Here is a 17,416-nt window from a genome sequence, read left to right as displayed (position 1 = left end):
AAGGGGAGCTGTCCAATATGCAAGTGAGGAGTAACCCCCCCTCCCTCCAGCCCACACTACCCCCCCCCCCCCACCTCCCCCAACCCCAATCAGCTTCTTCGGTGTGAATGAAATAAATAAACAATGAATGGTCCACTCTCCTCGCTCGCCTCATCCCATCTCATGCATGGCTGCCAGTGATGGTCTACTGGGTGTCAGCTTTTATTGGCACGGCACAAAGCAAGTGCCAGGGGTTCGGTGGCCCGACTCCCCACTGCAGACTGTGGATAAAAGCAAGCAAAATGCCTCAGCCGAGCTGAGAGACATAGTCATGTTGGGCTGGAACGAGGAAGTGCAGTGGAGAGGGGAGGGACTCAGGGCGCAGCTCCATGGGGCCGCCGCGGCGCTGCGACCTTCTGCACATGGAGCCGGGGAGAGTTGGAAGAACTTCATACTGCAAACTCAAGGAATAGCAGGTAAAGTGACTTCAACCGCACATTTCAGCTCGGCTCTCACCTCAAAGGCTAGGCCAACACCTCTAAAGTGATTTCGATGGCAGTGAAATGGTTTAGGAGACATTTGCGCCTGACTGGAAAAGACTCTCCTTATAGTTTCGGTGCAGGTGCGCCTCAGCATCAAGGTCCCGTTTGATGCGCGTAATTTTCTTCTGCCACAGAGTTTATAACGGATTAAATAACAAGACTGTATTTTAGTAATATATCGGGGAAAATATATTGTTTTTAAAGCGTTGTCTGTGTCGGAAAGCTACGAGCAGTAATTTAAGGGAAGTAGAGGGAAATGTTCCCCATTTTCCTTGCGTCTTTTTTTCTCTCTCTCTCTTTTGGGAAATATGGATAAATTATTTTCCAATTAATTCGACTTCTATAAAAATCCGAATCACATTTTCTTTAAGAATTCATACAGATCGGCTCGGGGCTCGTTATCATTTTAACTCGTTTAACTGTTTTTCCCTCTTCGGCTACGGCACCTGTTGCAACAGATGTGCGCACTCTGTAAACTTTAGGGCCCTGTTTTAAAAGTGCCTCAAGTTTATTAAGATATTTAAAATGAACTTTTTTTTCAGGAAATAATTTTCTTTAAATTGTTGAAAGCGCAAAATTGACCGGGGCCTAAACTAATGCGAACATGTTTTTTTGCTTAAACAGGAAATCAGTACGCACCGACTAAACGCGCTCTCCCGAGCGGCTCGAGTTTACACACAAATCAGTCGCTCTGAGCATTTCTCGTTCCGTTAATCTTTGTGTCGGCCTGTTCAGAATCGAACCGCAGTCTCGGTTAGCCGGTAAGGCATCTGTGTGAATGGAAGAAAACAGGCAGGACTGATGAAACTTTTCACGGTGCTGACGCTCAAAGGTGAAAAAGTTGCTCATCAACGCCCAGGCAGAAAACTGAAAGATTCACCGCCGAAGAGATGGGGGGAAATGATCGGGTTTTTTTCTTTTTAAACGCGATAAAAAACAGAAGTCCAAGAAAGCTGAGTTTCCTCAAATATATATATTTAACCCTTCTCTTAATTATTATTTATTAACTATAATTAACTGTGTGTTTAAAAAGTGGCGTTTGTGGGACGTAAAATAAGTTGGCATTAATTACATTTTTTTAAACTTGGAAAGCATCTTTCTCTGATGTGTCCTATTTTTTTTATTAACACATTTCAAGTTTACGGTCAAGCAGAAAAAATTATATTTCTCCACAAATGTAAAGCAGTTTTCTACTTTAACAATAAATGTAAGATAATAAATAAACTACACGAAAAGTCAAATAAAATAGCAGAAAACTCATTTTTGATTTCTCAACTTGAAAACGGAGCTCAGTACCTGCGCACATAGGGCTTTTTTCATAGCTCAGTTGGAAAGAGAAGTGCTGAAAGTGCTGCAAATCTGTCTGCAGATACATCATCTTTCTTGTCAGTAGAAACAGAAGTAGGAGGGGGGTGTGAAAGGGGGAGGGGGGTGGAGGGGTTAGAGGAAGACAGGCAGTTATTAAAATGATTGTACTGTCTGAATAGCAGAGTAGTGAAGTGTGTCAGATGCAAATGAAGGAAACTTCTTCTTCAGCGCACCTTTGCTCTCCCATCACCACCACCACCACCACCCTCCTCCAATGATAGACTCCCAGAACACATCTGCTAACACTATCTGCCCACTTCCACCCATACATTTCATGAATTACTGATGAGCATCTCTGCGTGCACACACGAACAGAGGTGTCCGCGCGCCACGTTGCTTGGCAGTGTGGGATCATCTCTTTTCCTCGTTATTGATAAGAAGGCGCCCACGGCAGTGTTACTTATTGCAAAACTCACAGGACGGATCGTTATTATTTGAGATGTTGTCACTCAGACTGTTCAGTTAAAAGTGGAAAGTCTGAGTGGAGCATATGAGTAGAAATCACTCAAAGTGGGGCTCCTGATGTGAGGCGGAGTGTGATGAAGCTGCATTCACATAGCCGTGTCACAGCACTGCTGTTTCTCTGCAGATATAGTTTAATTTATTTAAAATATTTAATTGCTGCCAAAAACTATAAGTATAAACTTGTTTTAAAAATACTGGGCCTTCAGTCATATTTATGATGTTTAATCAGTAGAAAGTTCCAAGTGAAACTCTCAAGAAGTGTCACTTTAAAAAAAAATCCTTCATATTTTCAGTTTGTTTTAACTGTGCATTAATCTAAACACACACAGACACGCCACTGTGTCAGCTTTCTCCAGGGTATCCAGACTTTGCTGGTGTGGTCCTCAGTATCTGTTAACGGTTTCGTGTGTTTCTCATCTCCACCCTGCTCCCTGGTGTAGCTTTGCACCTCGCTACCCCCACCCCCAGCGACACACCGCCACAACCATCCACCAAACACACACACACGCACGCACACGCATGTACAAACACACAGGAGGAGGACCGAAAATTCTGTCAACCCACAAGCCTCTTCCTGCCTCTCCTCAGTTGACGTACTCCGACCAAAACTGTTCCAGTCCCCCCTTTGCTCTCTGTGTTAGAAGTCTTTTCTGTGACTCCTATTTCACCGCCTGAAAGATTCCACCTGCCCCCAGTTCGTACACTCATACACTTTGACACTCGTACGCCAACGCACCCACACACTCACACACACACACACACACACACACACACACACGCACACACACACACACAAACACACACACACACACACACAATAATTTCACTCTGATTTGAGAAGGAGAATCATTAATAAGTCTGGATAGTTAGATGGAAATGTTTTAGTCGTGCTCCGGCTTTTATCAAAAAGTTCTACTTTCAGTCTGAGTCTTAACTTGATGATCACCAAATGCCAAAAGTATGTTAAAGTAGAAGCACTAAAAGTAAAAACAGAGCTAAACACAAGGAAAAAGTGCCATGAGTGTTCTGAACAAAAAAAAGAATTTCCTGAATATTCTACATGCACTTTACTTTCCACATGCCTACGCAAGTGGGTTGTGGCTGAATGTAGGAACTCTCTCTCCTTTTTCTAAACTTCTGTCAAAGCCCCCCCGCCAACACATCCGTGTTTCCCCTCTCACCATCTGCCCAGAAAAAAAGGGCACATGAGAATACACCTCCCTCTGCCCCCGACCGGCAAACTCCAGATGCTGAGGAACGGCGCTGCCGAGTCGTCGCTCGGCGCAGTAACACGCAACACCACCGTGTTATGCTGAACAAATCATCTGCACCAGTGACCTATGCCCCCCCCCACCCTCGCCACCCTTTCTCCCTCCTCTCGCACTTGCATCCTGAGTGTCTTGCAGGCCTTTGAGCTCCTGACTTGACTCCGCAGAATCTTGCGCGTTGCGACAGAGCGTCCCCGTTGCTTCCCACTATTTGTTCCAAATGTGTGGAGCCATCTGTCAGTAAAACAGGAAGGGCTAGGTTCCCCTTCTCCCCTGGGTTTGTTTCGCTATTTTCGGGAGCTTCACTTCTCCCTGTGTGGCTGCTTGGACTGGGCAGCGGCCCCACCAAGGGCTTCTTGAAGTGGCGGAGCTGGGGCTGAGGCTGTCGGGCCCATCTGCTGCAGGCTTGAGGGCCATCCATTATTAATGGGGCCACGAGCATTGGTGACTCCTCAGATATGCAGCCCTGGCCGGAGGAGCGCTTCTGGACTCGATTGCCTCTTCTTGCTAAAAAAAAAAGGTGGGGGGGGGGGGAGTGTAAAAATAAATAAATAAATAAAGAGAAGTTCTCTGTCCTTCTGCCTGCTTTTCTGTCTCTTTTCTTTTTCTGCACCTTCCTCTGACTTTTTGCCCTTTCACAGTCTTCAACTTCTCTCCATGCACATCTCGCAGCCTTTCTCTCATCTCCTTCTTCTTCTCTCTCTTTTCCCTCCCTCTCTTTGTTTCTGATTGTGGCTTGCGTGTGTCTGCACTCAGGCCGCGGGCTCAGCGATGCATGCTCAGTAAATTAGAGAGAACACGAACGCCGATCAGCTGGGCACGGCAAACACCCGCATCCCCGGTGACCTGGGGCCAGTTAATTTTCTGCTTAATTTTGCGGCAGTCAGTTTGCATTTTGGGATGATTATGTGGCAGGAAATTAACAATAAATAACAAATGTGGTCTGAAAGCCTATTCCCGGCAACCCCGCGCTACCGGCAGGGCCCCCATCAGCCGGGGCCCGAGCTGCTCTCCATGCTCCGTCTTTCTGTCAGACTTGTAATGAAAATGTCTGTAATTCTTTGTAATGTAATGTGAGGGAGAGTGGTGTATCTGCGGCTGTGACAAGAGCGATCTCAGCGAGGTTATGGAGTCACGCCGAGAAGTACACCCTTTTACTCCACTCTAGCTTTTTATAACGTTGTTTCCTGCACCTGCACTTGATTAAACTTACACGCACCTACATCTCTATCTTTCTCCCATTAGAGTACTTGCACCGCATGGAGACAGAGGAGGCCCAGGAAATAGCCCAGATGCCAGGTAAAAGCTCGCCTACTGCATGATTGAGCTGTAGAATGCACAAAGTAGATACAATAGACCCACAAACAGGCTCTTACAGGACGGAGAGGTAATTTTGCTACCCCTGAATGAGTCATGTCGCGGGGGTTGCGTAGTGAGTGATGGGTGTTTGCTGGTGTGTGTCTCTACCCCAGACAGGGACAGTCCCCCTGCCAATGAAGCGTCCGAGGAGGCAGAAGAGCCCATGGCTGTCCCTGAAGACCTGTCAGCCGGCTCCACCCAGCAGCAGAACAACCGAGGGGACAAAGGTAACTCAAGCGCAGCCTGACCGTCACCGCTGCTTCTGTGAATTAAAATGAAAGTAAAAAAATCAGTGTGTGATAGCAAAATTATGTTGACGTATTGAATATATCCCATGAAGCGGCAATCAAAAACAAGCCTAAACGACTGCAGTGCCCTTCCCAGCAGTAGTCAGACGTATCATTCCCAAAGCATCCAAATCAGAGTAAAGCGATAAGTGAAAGTAATGTGAGGATCAAAAGAGTGACATATATGTTAAAAAAAAAAAGCATAAAATTAATCAAATGAACATCCAGTGGGAGATATTTGCTGTTCCAAATCCCTTGGAAAAATTAATTTAAAGCTGCAAAGAGACACATTTAGGTCATTGGCAGGAAAGGTAAAAAAAAATCCCTTTGATCCATGGCACGTCATTAATAAGCTGAATCTTAAGGAATAGCTAATGTGGCCTTGATTTGAGTTTGCAAACAGCAAGCCAGGGAATCTCATGGTGAAAATCAGGATGGAGAATGCAAGGGGGACTCACATCAGTGACATATGTTTATCTCAAGTCTTCTAACATGGGAGGTTTGTGAAACAGGAAATGTTTACTGGTCATTAAAGGCTGATCAGTTTTATATGACAGCAAGATAACCGGACATAGCATTCACCTTTCATAGGACAAACAGCGTAGTTTGTGTGTATTGTGCCTTTTTAATGTCAAAAACATACTTTCATCTATTGAATGAATCACTTGAAATGTTTATATATCACATATAGGAGATAGAATGCAAAAAAAAAAAAGACAAAACGGAATGGCTCAAAATTGACCATCTTATCAGTATTTTTCCACTTACATCCAGATAACGGCAAAGATTAGCAGCGCACAGTCAAAAATAAGATGTGAGAGGAAACTGAAATAGGATGTGTAAGAGTTTCCTAAGAAGAACTTGCCATCAGGCAGTTTCAACACTCCTGGAGATAAAGAGTTCAGGAACGGGGCCAAGCTCGGAGAGCGCATCACCGCACCACATAGGTCGCACACCTGCTTACTCACAAAGGCTCTCTCTTTCCTACTTTTGAGCTGTCAGGTGCTGAACCCGACACAGGCAGGAATCTGTGAGTCTAAACAATCAACACGTGTTCAGCCGAGTAACGGAGGATGTGTGTGGAACCGCGTTTTACATCACACATGCACGTCTTAGTCAACCGAAGAAAATGGGAAATGGTCGGCGTGAGCATTATCTAAATGTTTGACTTTCATTGGCAGCCTGTAAAGAAGGGAAAGAAGGTGCAGCTGGGTGTATGACTTTATGTTCTGCGTGCGAGTTTCTTTTCAATCCCTTCGCACGAGTGTGTGTCTATATAAGGGACAGAAAGAAAGAAGGGAAGTGCAAGTATCTGGTACATCTATGCATCACTGCCTCAGTGATAAGAGCCCAAATGAGTTATAATTATCGCCCAGGATCATGTGCTGCTCAGTTCTCTTTAGTGAAAAAAGAGGGGGGACTATATGTGGGACATGGGACCTCAAAGTATCGAAAGCTTAAAACCTCGAAACCCAGGTTATTTCCTGTTGCAAGTGAGTCTTTATAGCCTGGGAACGTCATTGTTGGTGCACATTCGCTGTGGTACAAGCTACACATGTATGACTACACGCACGAGGGAGGTTAATATGTGACGCCTATTTAACCATTTCGTGAAAGAAACGTTTTTACTGCCTTGCGTTTCTTACACCGAACATAAGCCCAGAGACTCGGTTAAAGTCACAAGACTGTAAGATGACCTTCACAACATCCCAGTGAAATGATTTCGCTTTCATTTTCAGTGATTCAGATAGGTCCTCGGCTATGTCAGAGACATGAGACTGAGAGGGAGACTGAGCGGTCTAGTTCCCGAAAGCATGGAGGCGAGTTTAAAAAAAAAACAAAAAAGAAAAAAAAACTGTGTGAGGGCAAAAAGCAGGCTGTTTTTGGTGTTCCTGCAAGCTGTGTTCAGTGTGTTGCTGGCGTGGTTTAACACTTGTGGTTCCACTACTTTGCACACAGGGTTATTTTCAGGCAGTGAGAGCAGCACAACTCAGTAACAGGAACCTCCAGTGGCTCCTTGTGTTTCCACGCTGCAGAGCACAGTGCTGTGTTGCTTCCTACCCGCTATGCATCCTTGTCAATGCAGCTAGTTTATTTCTTCTTTTTATGCCTTTCTAAAGCTCTAGCATTTTACTTGTTAATTATTTTTCCAGTCACTGCTCCAGGGCGTGCTGTTTCTTTACCTGTAGTGTGAAGATTAGATCCGTATCAGGTTATAACCATTTTATTGAGACCTGTTTTGTTTGTCTACTGTGATCTGACACTTGCTTCCCAAAATGAGTAAATCAGGATGTGTGATGTTCATGACAAACACGATGTAAAGCAAAAGCTTTCTTCCTATTCCCAATTTAGTCACAACTTCCCCATATCCATGAGAAGTGGGTGTCAGCCCAGTGTTCATGGTTCCCTTCTGCTCCAGCTAGTTGATCATCTCAAAGCTTCACTGGTGTATTAGATGATAATAGATAAACACATTTTTTTCCACCCAGTTTGTATCAACCATTTCCTGAAATTGTACACCTGCCTCACTGTGAAAAGGCGTTATTCTTGGATCAGTTCTGTATTTTTTGGGGGGTAGAGAATTCTTTCAAAAGCTAATGTGCACGTAATTTATGTACTTTTTACAATGTCTATCGACATTTAAAAACAGTGTAATTATCCATTACGCTGTGGCAGTTGAAGGTTTTGTGGCTAAAACCATAAATTAAATTAGCAGGATTGAAGTGGTATAGCCACTTATTGAGTTTTGCTTTCGAGTTCTGTGATATGCAAATGCAAATTCATAACTCAAAAAAATCCCTACAGCTAAGCTACACTAACACATAGTCATGTAAAAGTTTTGTTTCAATGAGAAAAAACCCTCAGTGGTTAAAGTGAGAACCTCATAGACGTACACTTTGCAATAAATGAATTAATTAATTGTATCACATTGAATAACCTAAACATGACTTGCTGAGAGTGTACATAAATTGGAGCTGCTACACAGTTAGCTGTCACAGAAAGGTTAGCTTAAAAAGTAACAGAATCATTATTAGGAACGTCATAACCAACAGATAAACCAAAATATGTGGTAGTGGTTAATTGTTCAATTAGTTACCTAAATGTAATAGATAAATTATAGAACTACATAGTGTTATCCAAAAGTAACAGATAAATGATCAAAAGTGCTAACTAAAATTAAGGGACAAATTATTATAGTTAAAAGTAGCCAGAAGGAGACCTTAAAGCTAATGCTAAATATAATGGTTAACAGTTTGATGGATAAAAACAAGGGAGAAATGTCTTATATAATTTTGATAAAAACCCACAAATAAATGGTTCTGATAGATCAAGTTTGAGCAGGCTAATTGCTAAATGCCTAGCTAATAGCTAGTGGATAGCAGCAATGTTAAGCTACTTAAACAAGGACAGTTGTTATTTTAACTGATATAATGTGAAACAGCTGATTCTTGAAAACTCAGAAAGATAGCAACAAGTAACAGATAAATGGTTGACATATTTGACTGAAGCTAATTTAAGTCACTGATCAAACTGAGGGTGAAACAGATTTTATAGTTTTTCTTTAATGTCCGTAAATAGTCGTTAAAATAAGTCATAAACGTTTGTAAAAACAGAGAGCTCGTAACTGAAACTAAACACAATAACAGAACAATCCCCACTTACATGCCATGCTCATCTGTGGTGCATTGTAAAGACATTTTGAACGCTGTGTAGCCCCTAATTCCTACTTGGTTATGTAACATAAATGATGGCCAGTTTAGCATTCTAATCACACTTTTGTTTTTTATAGACAGCAAAACTGTTTCTTTCCTTTCTTTGCATGTTGGTGTGTCTTTTATCTTATCTCCCCAGCAAAATACAAGTCTGTCCAATAAACCCAGCAGTTTAACAGATAAGATTATTTCTCATGTGACATAAAATAAATAAATAAATAAAACACTTTTTTTTTTCAAAAGTGTGGGTATGGACTGTCAGATTATGAGAAAAGGGATGATCACCAACATCTCGTGATCCTACTCAGTTCTCATGTTTCACTCTTCCCTCTGTGGAAAATGTACATTAGGGGATTTATGCCCCCTCAGTGACTCTCGGTGAAAACAACACTCCTGCATTAGAAAAAAAACTGTTTCAGTTACAGGCTGTTTTACAATTCCTTTCCCATGCTTCCCTTTCTGTCACTTCTCCATAATTCTTGGTATTTCAGTTAGACAGGCCCTCTTTGTGAAGCTTCCCCTTTTCCATGGATTCCTATATTTCATGATTTCCACTTCTTCCTCTTCAGTTGTACAAACAGAGGTAGAGGCATGGGGAAATCAGGCTGTCACTGTGACATGCAAACCACAGGTTGGTAGCTGCGGGACTTACATGATCTGTCAGTTCTCTTAAATATTTCTTAAGTCCATTGGTGTGAAAACGAAGCGGCTGAGAGTTAATCGCACAGGGCACTTCTATTTTCCTTGGAACACTGGACATCGAATACACGCTACAGTGTGTATTGGATTTTTAAAAGCTTTTCTACAGATAAGATAAGAGCAGGCGCTGATCGCTCGGGTATAATTTTCTTTCGACACTTTAAAAAGCTAGAAATGTACAAAATGACACGAAGACCTTTGCAAATGAATACGAGTGTGAAGAGGCCACATGGCTGTATATCTGTGTTGTTCGCTCGGTTGCTATGATAGATACCGCGCGTGTCCCTAGTTTCGCACTGCTTCCTGTGTCTCTGTTTCCTGTTTATCTTGCTGTCATTTGCTTCACCAAAGTGTGATGGTGTGAGATGATCGGCATGTTTCTTCATCTCCTCACTGACATCCTCAAAGAGTAGACATGCTGTCCACCTGTGTGCCCTTATGAAGAGCTTTGCCTTTAAATGTGAATTCAGAAAAAAATGTCTGAAATAGGAGAGAAAGTTTCTGAAGGGCTGATGCAGCATCCCTCTTCACAAGAAAATGTGCACTAAAGGAAGTTGCTATTACAAAGCTGTTGGTGCCCTAGTTAGGGCAGTTGCAGTTTCTGTGTTACAGCTTACGGTGCTTATTCCAACAGGAGTAAACACAGAATGTGCAGAGCTCCACTGAAAAAAATCTCTCTATATATATGAATAAATTCAAATAAAGCCAGGTATATTTTGTCACAAATTAAAAAATCAGTAAAATTCAGTTTAATAGCTGGAAATCACAGTATGAGTTCAGCATCATGGTTCTTTATACAAAAAGCAAAAAACAAAAAAAAAAGTAGGAATATTAAAACACAGTGTTGGGATAAACAGCTCTCTAACTTCTCCTGCCACAGTATCAATATCACACTGATAAATTGCCCATCTTTAGCATTTAACATCATGCAAGAAACAAAAATGCTCGTATTCTAAACCGTGGCCCCCCCTTGCCCTCTTTTCCAGCCTGTAACATTAAAGTTGAGGCTCGCAGTGATGAGGAGAATGGGCTGGCCTGTGACATGAACGGTGTGGAGGAGGAGGAGTGCGCGGAAGACTTGCGCGTGATCGATGCCTCCGGGGCCAAGGTGAACGGCTCACAGCCGAGCCCCGAAGCCAAGGCCTTCTCCTCGGCCGGCGGTATCCGGCTGCCCAACGGGAAGCTCAAGTGCGATATCTGTGGGATAGTTTGCATTGGCCCCAATGTGTTGATGGTGCACAAGCGAAGCCACACTGGTAAGCCACGCCGTCTGCAACACTTCTTGCCCTTCCTTTGCACCCATGTTCACTGTTAGTATAAAGGAGATGGATTTAGGGGTAGAGAGGTGTGCACTGTGGCTCCTCCGCCTGTTTAGCCAAACATAAATTCTTTTCAGAAACACACGCAATGTCACCACGCACACATATACACTCTCTGAGAGTAACTTCTTTTGCAGTCCTCCTCACACTCACTTGTAGCATGCTTGCATCTGGCTGTGTGCGTGCAGAGCCTAATATCGCGCATGAAATAGACTTCAAGATGTAGCATTAGCATTCGTGATTGTTTATCTAACAGTCTCTGAATCGCCACGTGACAAGCAACTGATCAGGTTATTGTGTGATAAAGTAGCAGAGACAAACTTGGTCCAAAGAAAACATACCCTCAGTTGAGAAACAGGATATCTGCAGCAATTAAATGGGATCTCTGCAAAGTGACAATTATCTGGCTATTAAAAGTTTTTCAGAATTCAAAATTGATATTCTATTGTAATGGAGCCAAACCAGTGGTGGGGAACATTTGTGAAAAAGGCACTTAACTGTCAGGCTTTAGAAACTAATGAAACTCAAAATGGAAGAAAGGAACAGTAGACTAATGTAAATGCAAAAGAAAGTACAATAAAAGATATAATGAAGTGCCTCCTATTTAAATAGAAAATATTCTGTGGTGAGTCTTTGCTCCTGAAATGCATTTTTAATGAATTTCCTTTTTTATATATTTTTGCTGCTTCACTGGTGACTCTTATTTTACGGGGGTGGGGGGGGGGCTTTGAAAAAAAAAAGAAAGCCATATTAAAACGTTCTCACAGAATGCCACAACACTCGGAGAGGATGGATATTGGTTTATTCCAGAAGCGCTGATCAGGAAGACTGGCTCTCAACACAAAGTGTTTCCTTCGCTTTATTCAAATGAGGCTGAATTTGCATTGTGATGTGCCGCTCTTATTTTAGAGACGAAGAAGAGGAAAAAATGAGATTTTCAGATCAAATTGACCTAGGCAATGGTGCATTACGGAGCTGGCAGGCTGAGTCTGAAAGGCTCTTGTTCGATCAGAGCGCCAGAAGTCTGTGGGGCAGGGGGAGCATGGAGAGATGGAGTGTCACTCTGCTGTGAAACCCTCCCCACAGGCTGCTGGATCGTTCTCCGCCCCGGAGACGCTGCATCATCCGGCTTGTAGTGCGGCGACCTCCCGCGTCCCCGCAGCTTTTCCATCCGCACAGAAAAGACAAAGACTTTTATCGCTGTCAGTGGAGGGAGGGAACAAACACAGTCAGATTAGTGCACTCAAGGAAAAGCTTAAAAATGAAACAAACCGTCTGATCCGATCCATAAAATCCGAAAATTAGAAGCCAATAAAACATACAAGTTATTCTGTCCCACCCCCCTGCCCTTTCTTTCCTTGTATTTACATCTTTGCAGTAACGTGTGTCTGCTCTGTCTGTTCTCGTCCTCAGGAGAACGTCCATTCCAGTGCACCCAGTGCGGCGCCTCCTTCACCCAGAAGGGCAACCTGCTGCGTCACATCAAGCTCCACTCAGGGGAGAAGCCCTTCAAGTGTCACCTGTGCAGCTACGCCTGTCGCAGGAGGGACGCCCTCACCGGCCACCTACGCACACACTCGGGTGAGCATGCAAAGGTCACCCCCGCTGAAAACTTCTGCACTTTTATGTTGGACGATTTTTACAAAAGGCACAGCAACTTCTGCAGCACATGCAGCGTGAGCTCGGGACTATGTAAAGGGAAGTTGACAGGGTGTAGATATGGTGTCACTTTTTTTTTTTTTCAAATGCTTTGCAGAAGTACGTGTTAGTGTAATTTGGGTGTAAACAGAATTCTCCTTCTGAAGGGTTTGTCAGAAAAATGGAGGGATAACAATCACGATTGTGTCATTTTACAACGTAAATGTAACAGCACCTACAAAAAAATAAGTGAGAAAGATTAAAGCATCTGATATATGTTGGTTATTAAGCTGAATTGTAATCATATAAATTCAGCCTGGAGAGCTTTCAAACTGGAGAAAACTGGACTTATAATATTAAAGACAGAGAATACTGTTATCATAGTAATGTAACTCCTAATATATAAAAGGAATGTATTTAAATATAAATATATGTTTAAAAAAAAGGCTTCTTATTTTACCTAAAAAAACCCAAAACGCTAGCCACTTATTTTTAGCATGCAAAAATAAAAAGTGCATGCATTAAACCAATTTCAGCTGTTTTTATGAGCATTCACAAAACCAGGATTGAGTCACACCAGTGTATGAATGGGTGGATGAGGGTCCTTAGGGACTAGTAAAGCGCTATACAAGTACAGGCCATTTACCATTTACAGGGTTTGAGTTTGTTTTGTTTGTCTGTCCAGGTATGGGCAGAAAAATCCTCCCCTTCCTCAGAGTTATTCATATTTTGGATTTAATTTTCAGCACTTTTATTTAGGTTTATGGCTTTTTTTTCTCTGTATTTAAAAATATAGCAAAAATCATCAGTATTTGTCGGCATATAAACATAAAAAATGTTGCTCTCCATCATAAGGTTTCAGTTTGCACTGTGTTCACTCTACACTAAGTTGCTACCTGAGTTACCCATAAATACAGAAGACATGAGCTCAGCACTATCTGCAGCAGCAGAGCTTATGGCATCCTAAGACATAAACCTCTACTTCTAGTTCTTGCACAGGGCCTCCCAGAAATTGTTTTGGTTTTTTTTTGTCATTTACATTTTTGTAGGTGGTGCTCTTTTCTTCCCCTTTTACCACTGGTTGTGCCAGATCCCTAATCAGCCCTTATCTTGTACTTAATCTGATCAAAATGCATTCGTTACATCAATTCCTTCCTGTGTTCTTTCAAGAAGAAGGAACCAAATGGCCATTTAACTTACTTTAGTGTTAATTATTTAAAAAAAAGTTTTAATATCAGACTTTACATAAAATATTGCACTGCTGTGCTTTCACTGATGTAATTTTTTTTTTTTTGCAGTTGGAAAACCCCACAAGTGTGCTTATTGTGGGCGGAGCTATAAGCAGCGCAGCTCTCTAGAAGAGCACAAAGAGAGGTGTCACAACTACCTCCAGTGTATGGGACTGCAAAACACCATCTACACAGGTTGGTGCCTCACGAGGCGTGCGCTTTAACTTTCACCCAGATCTAATGACCTACTTTATCCTGAGCACGGGACGCAGGAAACTGTGCACAGAACAGCAGCCTATCACAGTCATTGTCTTTGTTGCTAAAAAACAAGACAGGCTACATTTCCATTTAAATATAGGCTCGTGTAGGTATCCGAGCTAATTAAGTCAGTTTCTTTGTCTATATAAGTTTAGACACTTCATACGTAGTGTTCTGTACAGCTCTACATTAAAACCTGGAAACAGATCATTATGAGCAAATGTTATATTCGTAAACCAAGTGCTTCACGTGTGTCAGAATAGTCCGCTCTGTGCTCTGTGAGAAAACCACCATCAGGCTTGTGCCAGCAGGACAAACTCCAGTTACTTTGACGCTAAAATCTACTTCTCTGTCTTGCTTTCCAGTAGTAAAGGAAGAAAGCAACCAGAATGAGCAGAGGGAAGACTTGAGCCAGACGGGATCTGACAGAGCCTTGGTGCTAGACAGACTAGCTAATAATGTAGCTAAACGTAAGAGCACTATGCCACAGAAGTTTGTGGGTAAGGGCTGAAATCTGCTTCTTTTGTGTCAATACAATTTCGCTGCTTTTTGCTGAAAGGAAAAAAAGTGTAACTGTGACTGCTTGTGTTCATTGGGGTTGCATTTTTCTCTGCAAGCCTGGTTCTATGCAGTGCAGCCTGATCACAGACTGCATTATTTGCTTAATCGCTGGAAAAGACTACATTGAAATATTACCTTGATTCTGCATAGACATGTTACATTTAAGCGATTCATATCCACACAAAAAACAAAAAACAATCAAAAGAGGGAGAAAAATAGAACATCAAGAGGTAGACTGAAGTGACTCATTTTAAGATTCAGCGGCTCAGTGTCAAGATGGTGAGATGATAGGATGCAGGTGAAAGTGTGTCAGCGTAGTACGAACCTCACCCTGCCCTTCTGTCTCTCCTTCTCTTCAGGTGATAAACGTCTGTCGGACCTCTCTTACGACGGAGGAGCAAGCGAGCTGATCCAGCCCCACGTCATTGACCAGGCCATCAACAGCGCCATCAGCTACCTAGGCGCCGAGTCGCTCCGGCCTCTGGTCCAGACCTCCCCGGCCTCCTCTTCCGATGTGGGCCTCGGCTCCATCTACCCCCTCCACAAGCCGGCGACGGAGGCCCACGCGGGGACGGGTTTGTCAGCCAAAGACAGTGCGGCTGAGAACCTGCTGCTGCTCTCCAACTCCAAGTCTGCCTCCAGCGAGAAGGACGGCTCGCCCAGCCACAGCGGCCAGGACTCCACGGACACCGAGAGCAACAACGAGGATCGCCCGACCGGAGCAGCCCCCGGCCTCATCTACCTGACCAACCACATCACCCAGGGGGTTAGGAATGGCGTGCTTCCCCTGGTGAAGGAGGAACAGCAGAGGCAGTTCGACGCCATCCGGGCCATGGAGATGGCCTCCGAGGGCTTCAAAGTAGTGACAGCGGACGGGGAGCAGGTGAGGGCGTACAGGTGCGAACACTGCCGCGTCCTCTTCCTGGACCACGTCATGTACACCATTCACATGGGCTGCCACGGCTTCAGAGACCCCTTCGAGTGCAACCTCTGCGGTCACCGGAGTCAAGATCGATATGAGTTCTCCTCTCACATAACACGAGGAGAGCATCGCTACTGAGCCACGTCGACCAGAGAACACACAGACACACACATACACACTTTCACAGGATGGAACAGACACACACACACACAGACAGACAGACACATACACAGGCAAGCACATGCAATAAATTAATATAAATACATCATGTAAAATACATTGTTAATGTCTGTGTGTTTTTTATAAGGTATGCATGTTTGTTGACACACAAATAAATGTACAACTATTAAAAAAATTGATTTTCATCTCTGATACGAACTATTCTGTTTTTTTAGGGTTTTTTTTTAAAGAAAACAAAGTAAATAAGTACTGTTCTTCATTCCTCACAGGAATGAAGAACAGCACTTCTTAAATACACATCACCTGTGTATGTAAATATATTAAAAAAAAGGTCTTATTTTTCCTCCTTTTTTTCAAGAGGATTTACATCCTTTTTGCTTTGACACCTTTCTGTATTGAATAACAGAAGAAAAATGTCAATTCCTTCTGCGGCTGTTTCCAGTGCAGGCAAACCCAGTGTAACATAAATACAATCAGTAACGTAACAATCAGTGTAGATAGACCCACAGCTCCCCTGTAAGGTTTTAACCTGCTCTTGTGTTTGTAATAACCTTCACGTTATTTATACATTTACATGCCTGTCTGTTTTTTGTATTTATTACAGTGATCGATGTTTGTCTCTTAGAGTAGTCAAAGCTGCATTTTTTTTTTCTTTTTCAGTTCGGCTGTACTAAATGTGTATGATGTTATCGGATCCATGACTGCTGCTGGAAGCTATTTTTAGTGTTATCAGAGGGAAATGTTATCCTGGACTTTTCTGTTTTATACCTGATGGCTAAGAATTGTTTGACCCGTGAGACGAAAACGAAGTTGAGCTCAGTTGAAGGGAGCTTAATGCTTGCAAAAATATCAATAAAGGATATTTTATATATGCAAATAGTGTGGGAAGAGTGTTTCTGTTTTTTTTTCTGTTTTTAAAGATGGCTGTAGAAGTAAGGAGAAAGCAGACCTCCTGGATATCCGTGTGCTAAAGGAAATGTGAAAATCTACAAATTGGGGTCAGGCTCGGCAAAATTAACTCGGGAGTTAACGGAAAGTTTCCCTCAGATTCGTTCCCACATTTCGCTCTCTTCACACGCTCCTCAAAGTCTGTGAAATAATTACGTTTACATGTCATTCATGCTGCCAGCTCTAGCTGTCAAAGAAAAGGCTAGTAAACAGTGAATGACTGGCATTTGTGCAAAGAAACAAACACAAAAAAAGCAGACGGTGAGAAAATTAAGAGGGAGTAAAGAGTAAACAAACACAACCACACTGTAGACTTGTTTTGCAGGGGAAAAAAGGCGAATACTAACTCAATTAAAATTTAATTTTGCCACATTAGATAATAAATCACCAAAGGGACAATATGAGACTGAAATATTGCAAGGTACATATTTGACACACACACACTCATACAAAAGCATGTTGTCGTGTGCCGTGCGTCCAAGACCTGAAGAGTCTGGATGGTCCTCTGAGCGGTAGAGAGCTGGGACAGGGAGGATCAGCCACCGGAGCAGAAGGCAGGGGCAAGCGCTCTGAGGGCCAGGTCTGTCTGGAGATGCTCATTCGGGGCCGGCAGAGGAGCTCGGCAGAGGAGCTCAGCAGCGCCGCGCACTGAGACAGCCTTGTCCAGATGGCTGCTGTGTG

General features: G+C 43.0%; 1 protein-coding gene across 5 annotated transcripts; it reads left to right on the top strand.

Annotated features, from left to right (window-relative positions):
• Positions 1 to 112: 112 nt before the first annotated feature.
• ikzf1 (IKAROS family zinc finger 1 (Ikaros)) lies at positions 113 to 16,011 on the top strand. 5 transcript variants are annotated; one of them, XM_085182732.1, is made up of 8 exons: positions 113 to 455; positions 4,868 to 4,921; positions 5,095 to 5,208; positions 10,667 to 10,936; positions 12,413 to 12,580; positions 13,936 to 14,061; positions 14,493 to 14,624; positions 15,045 to 16,011. In XM_085182732.1, the coding sequence occupies exons 1-8, from the start codon at positions 128 to 130 to the stop codon at positions 15,743 to 15,745; spliced, it is 1,893 nt and encodes a 630-aa protein (XP_085038858.1). In that variant the 5' UTR covers positions 113 to 127; the 3' UTR covers positions 15,746 to 16,011. The 5 variants fall into 5 exon arrangements, with proteins under 5 accessions (XP_085038858.1, XP_085038857.1, XP_085038862.1 ...); XM_085182731.1 differs by having other exon boundaries at positions 14,490 to 14,624; XM_085182736.1 differs by lacking the exon at positions 10,667 to 10,936.
• Positions 16,012 to 17,416: the final 1,405 nt, after the last annotated feature.

Source organism: Neolamprologus multifasciatus, chromosome 13 (assembly GCF_963576455.1).
Source record: "Neolamprologus multifasciatus chromosome 13, fNeoMul1.2, whole genome shotgun sequence".
In the NCBI taxonomy this organism is placed as follows: Eukaryota; Metazoa; Chordata; class Actinopteri; order Cichliformes; family Cichlidae; genus Neolamprologus; species Neolamprologus multifasciatus.
This window is presented reverse-complemented; position numbering and strand designations above follow the sequence as displayed.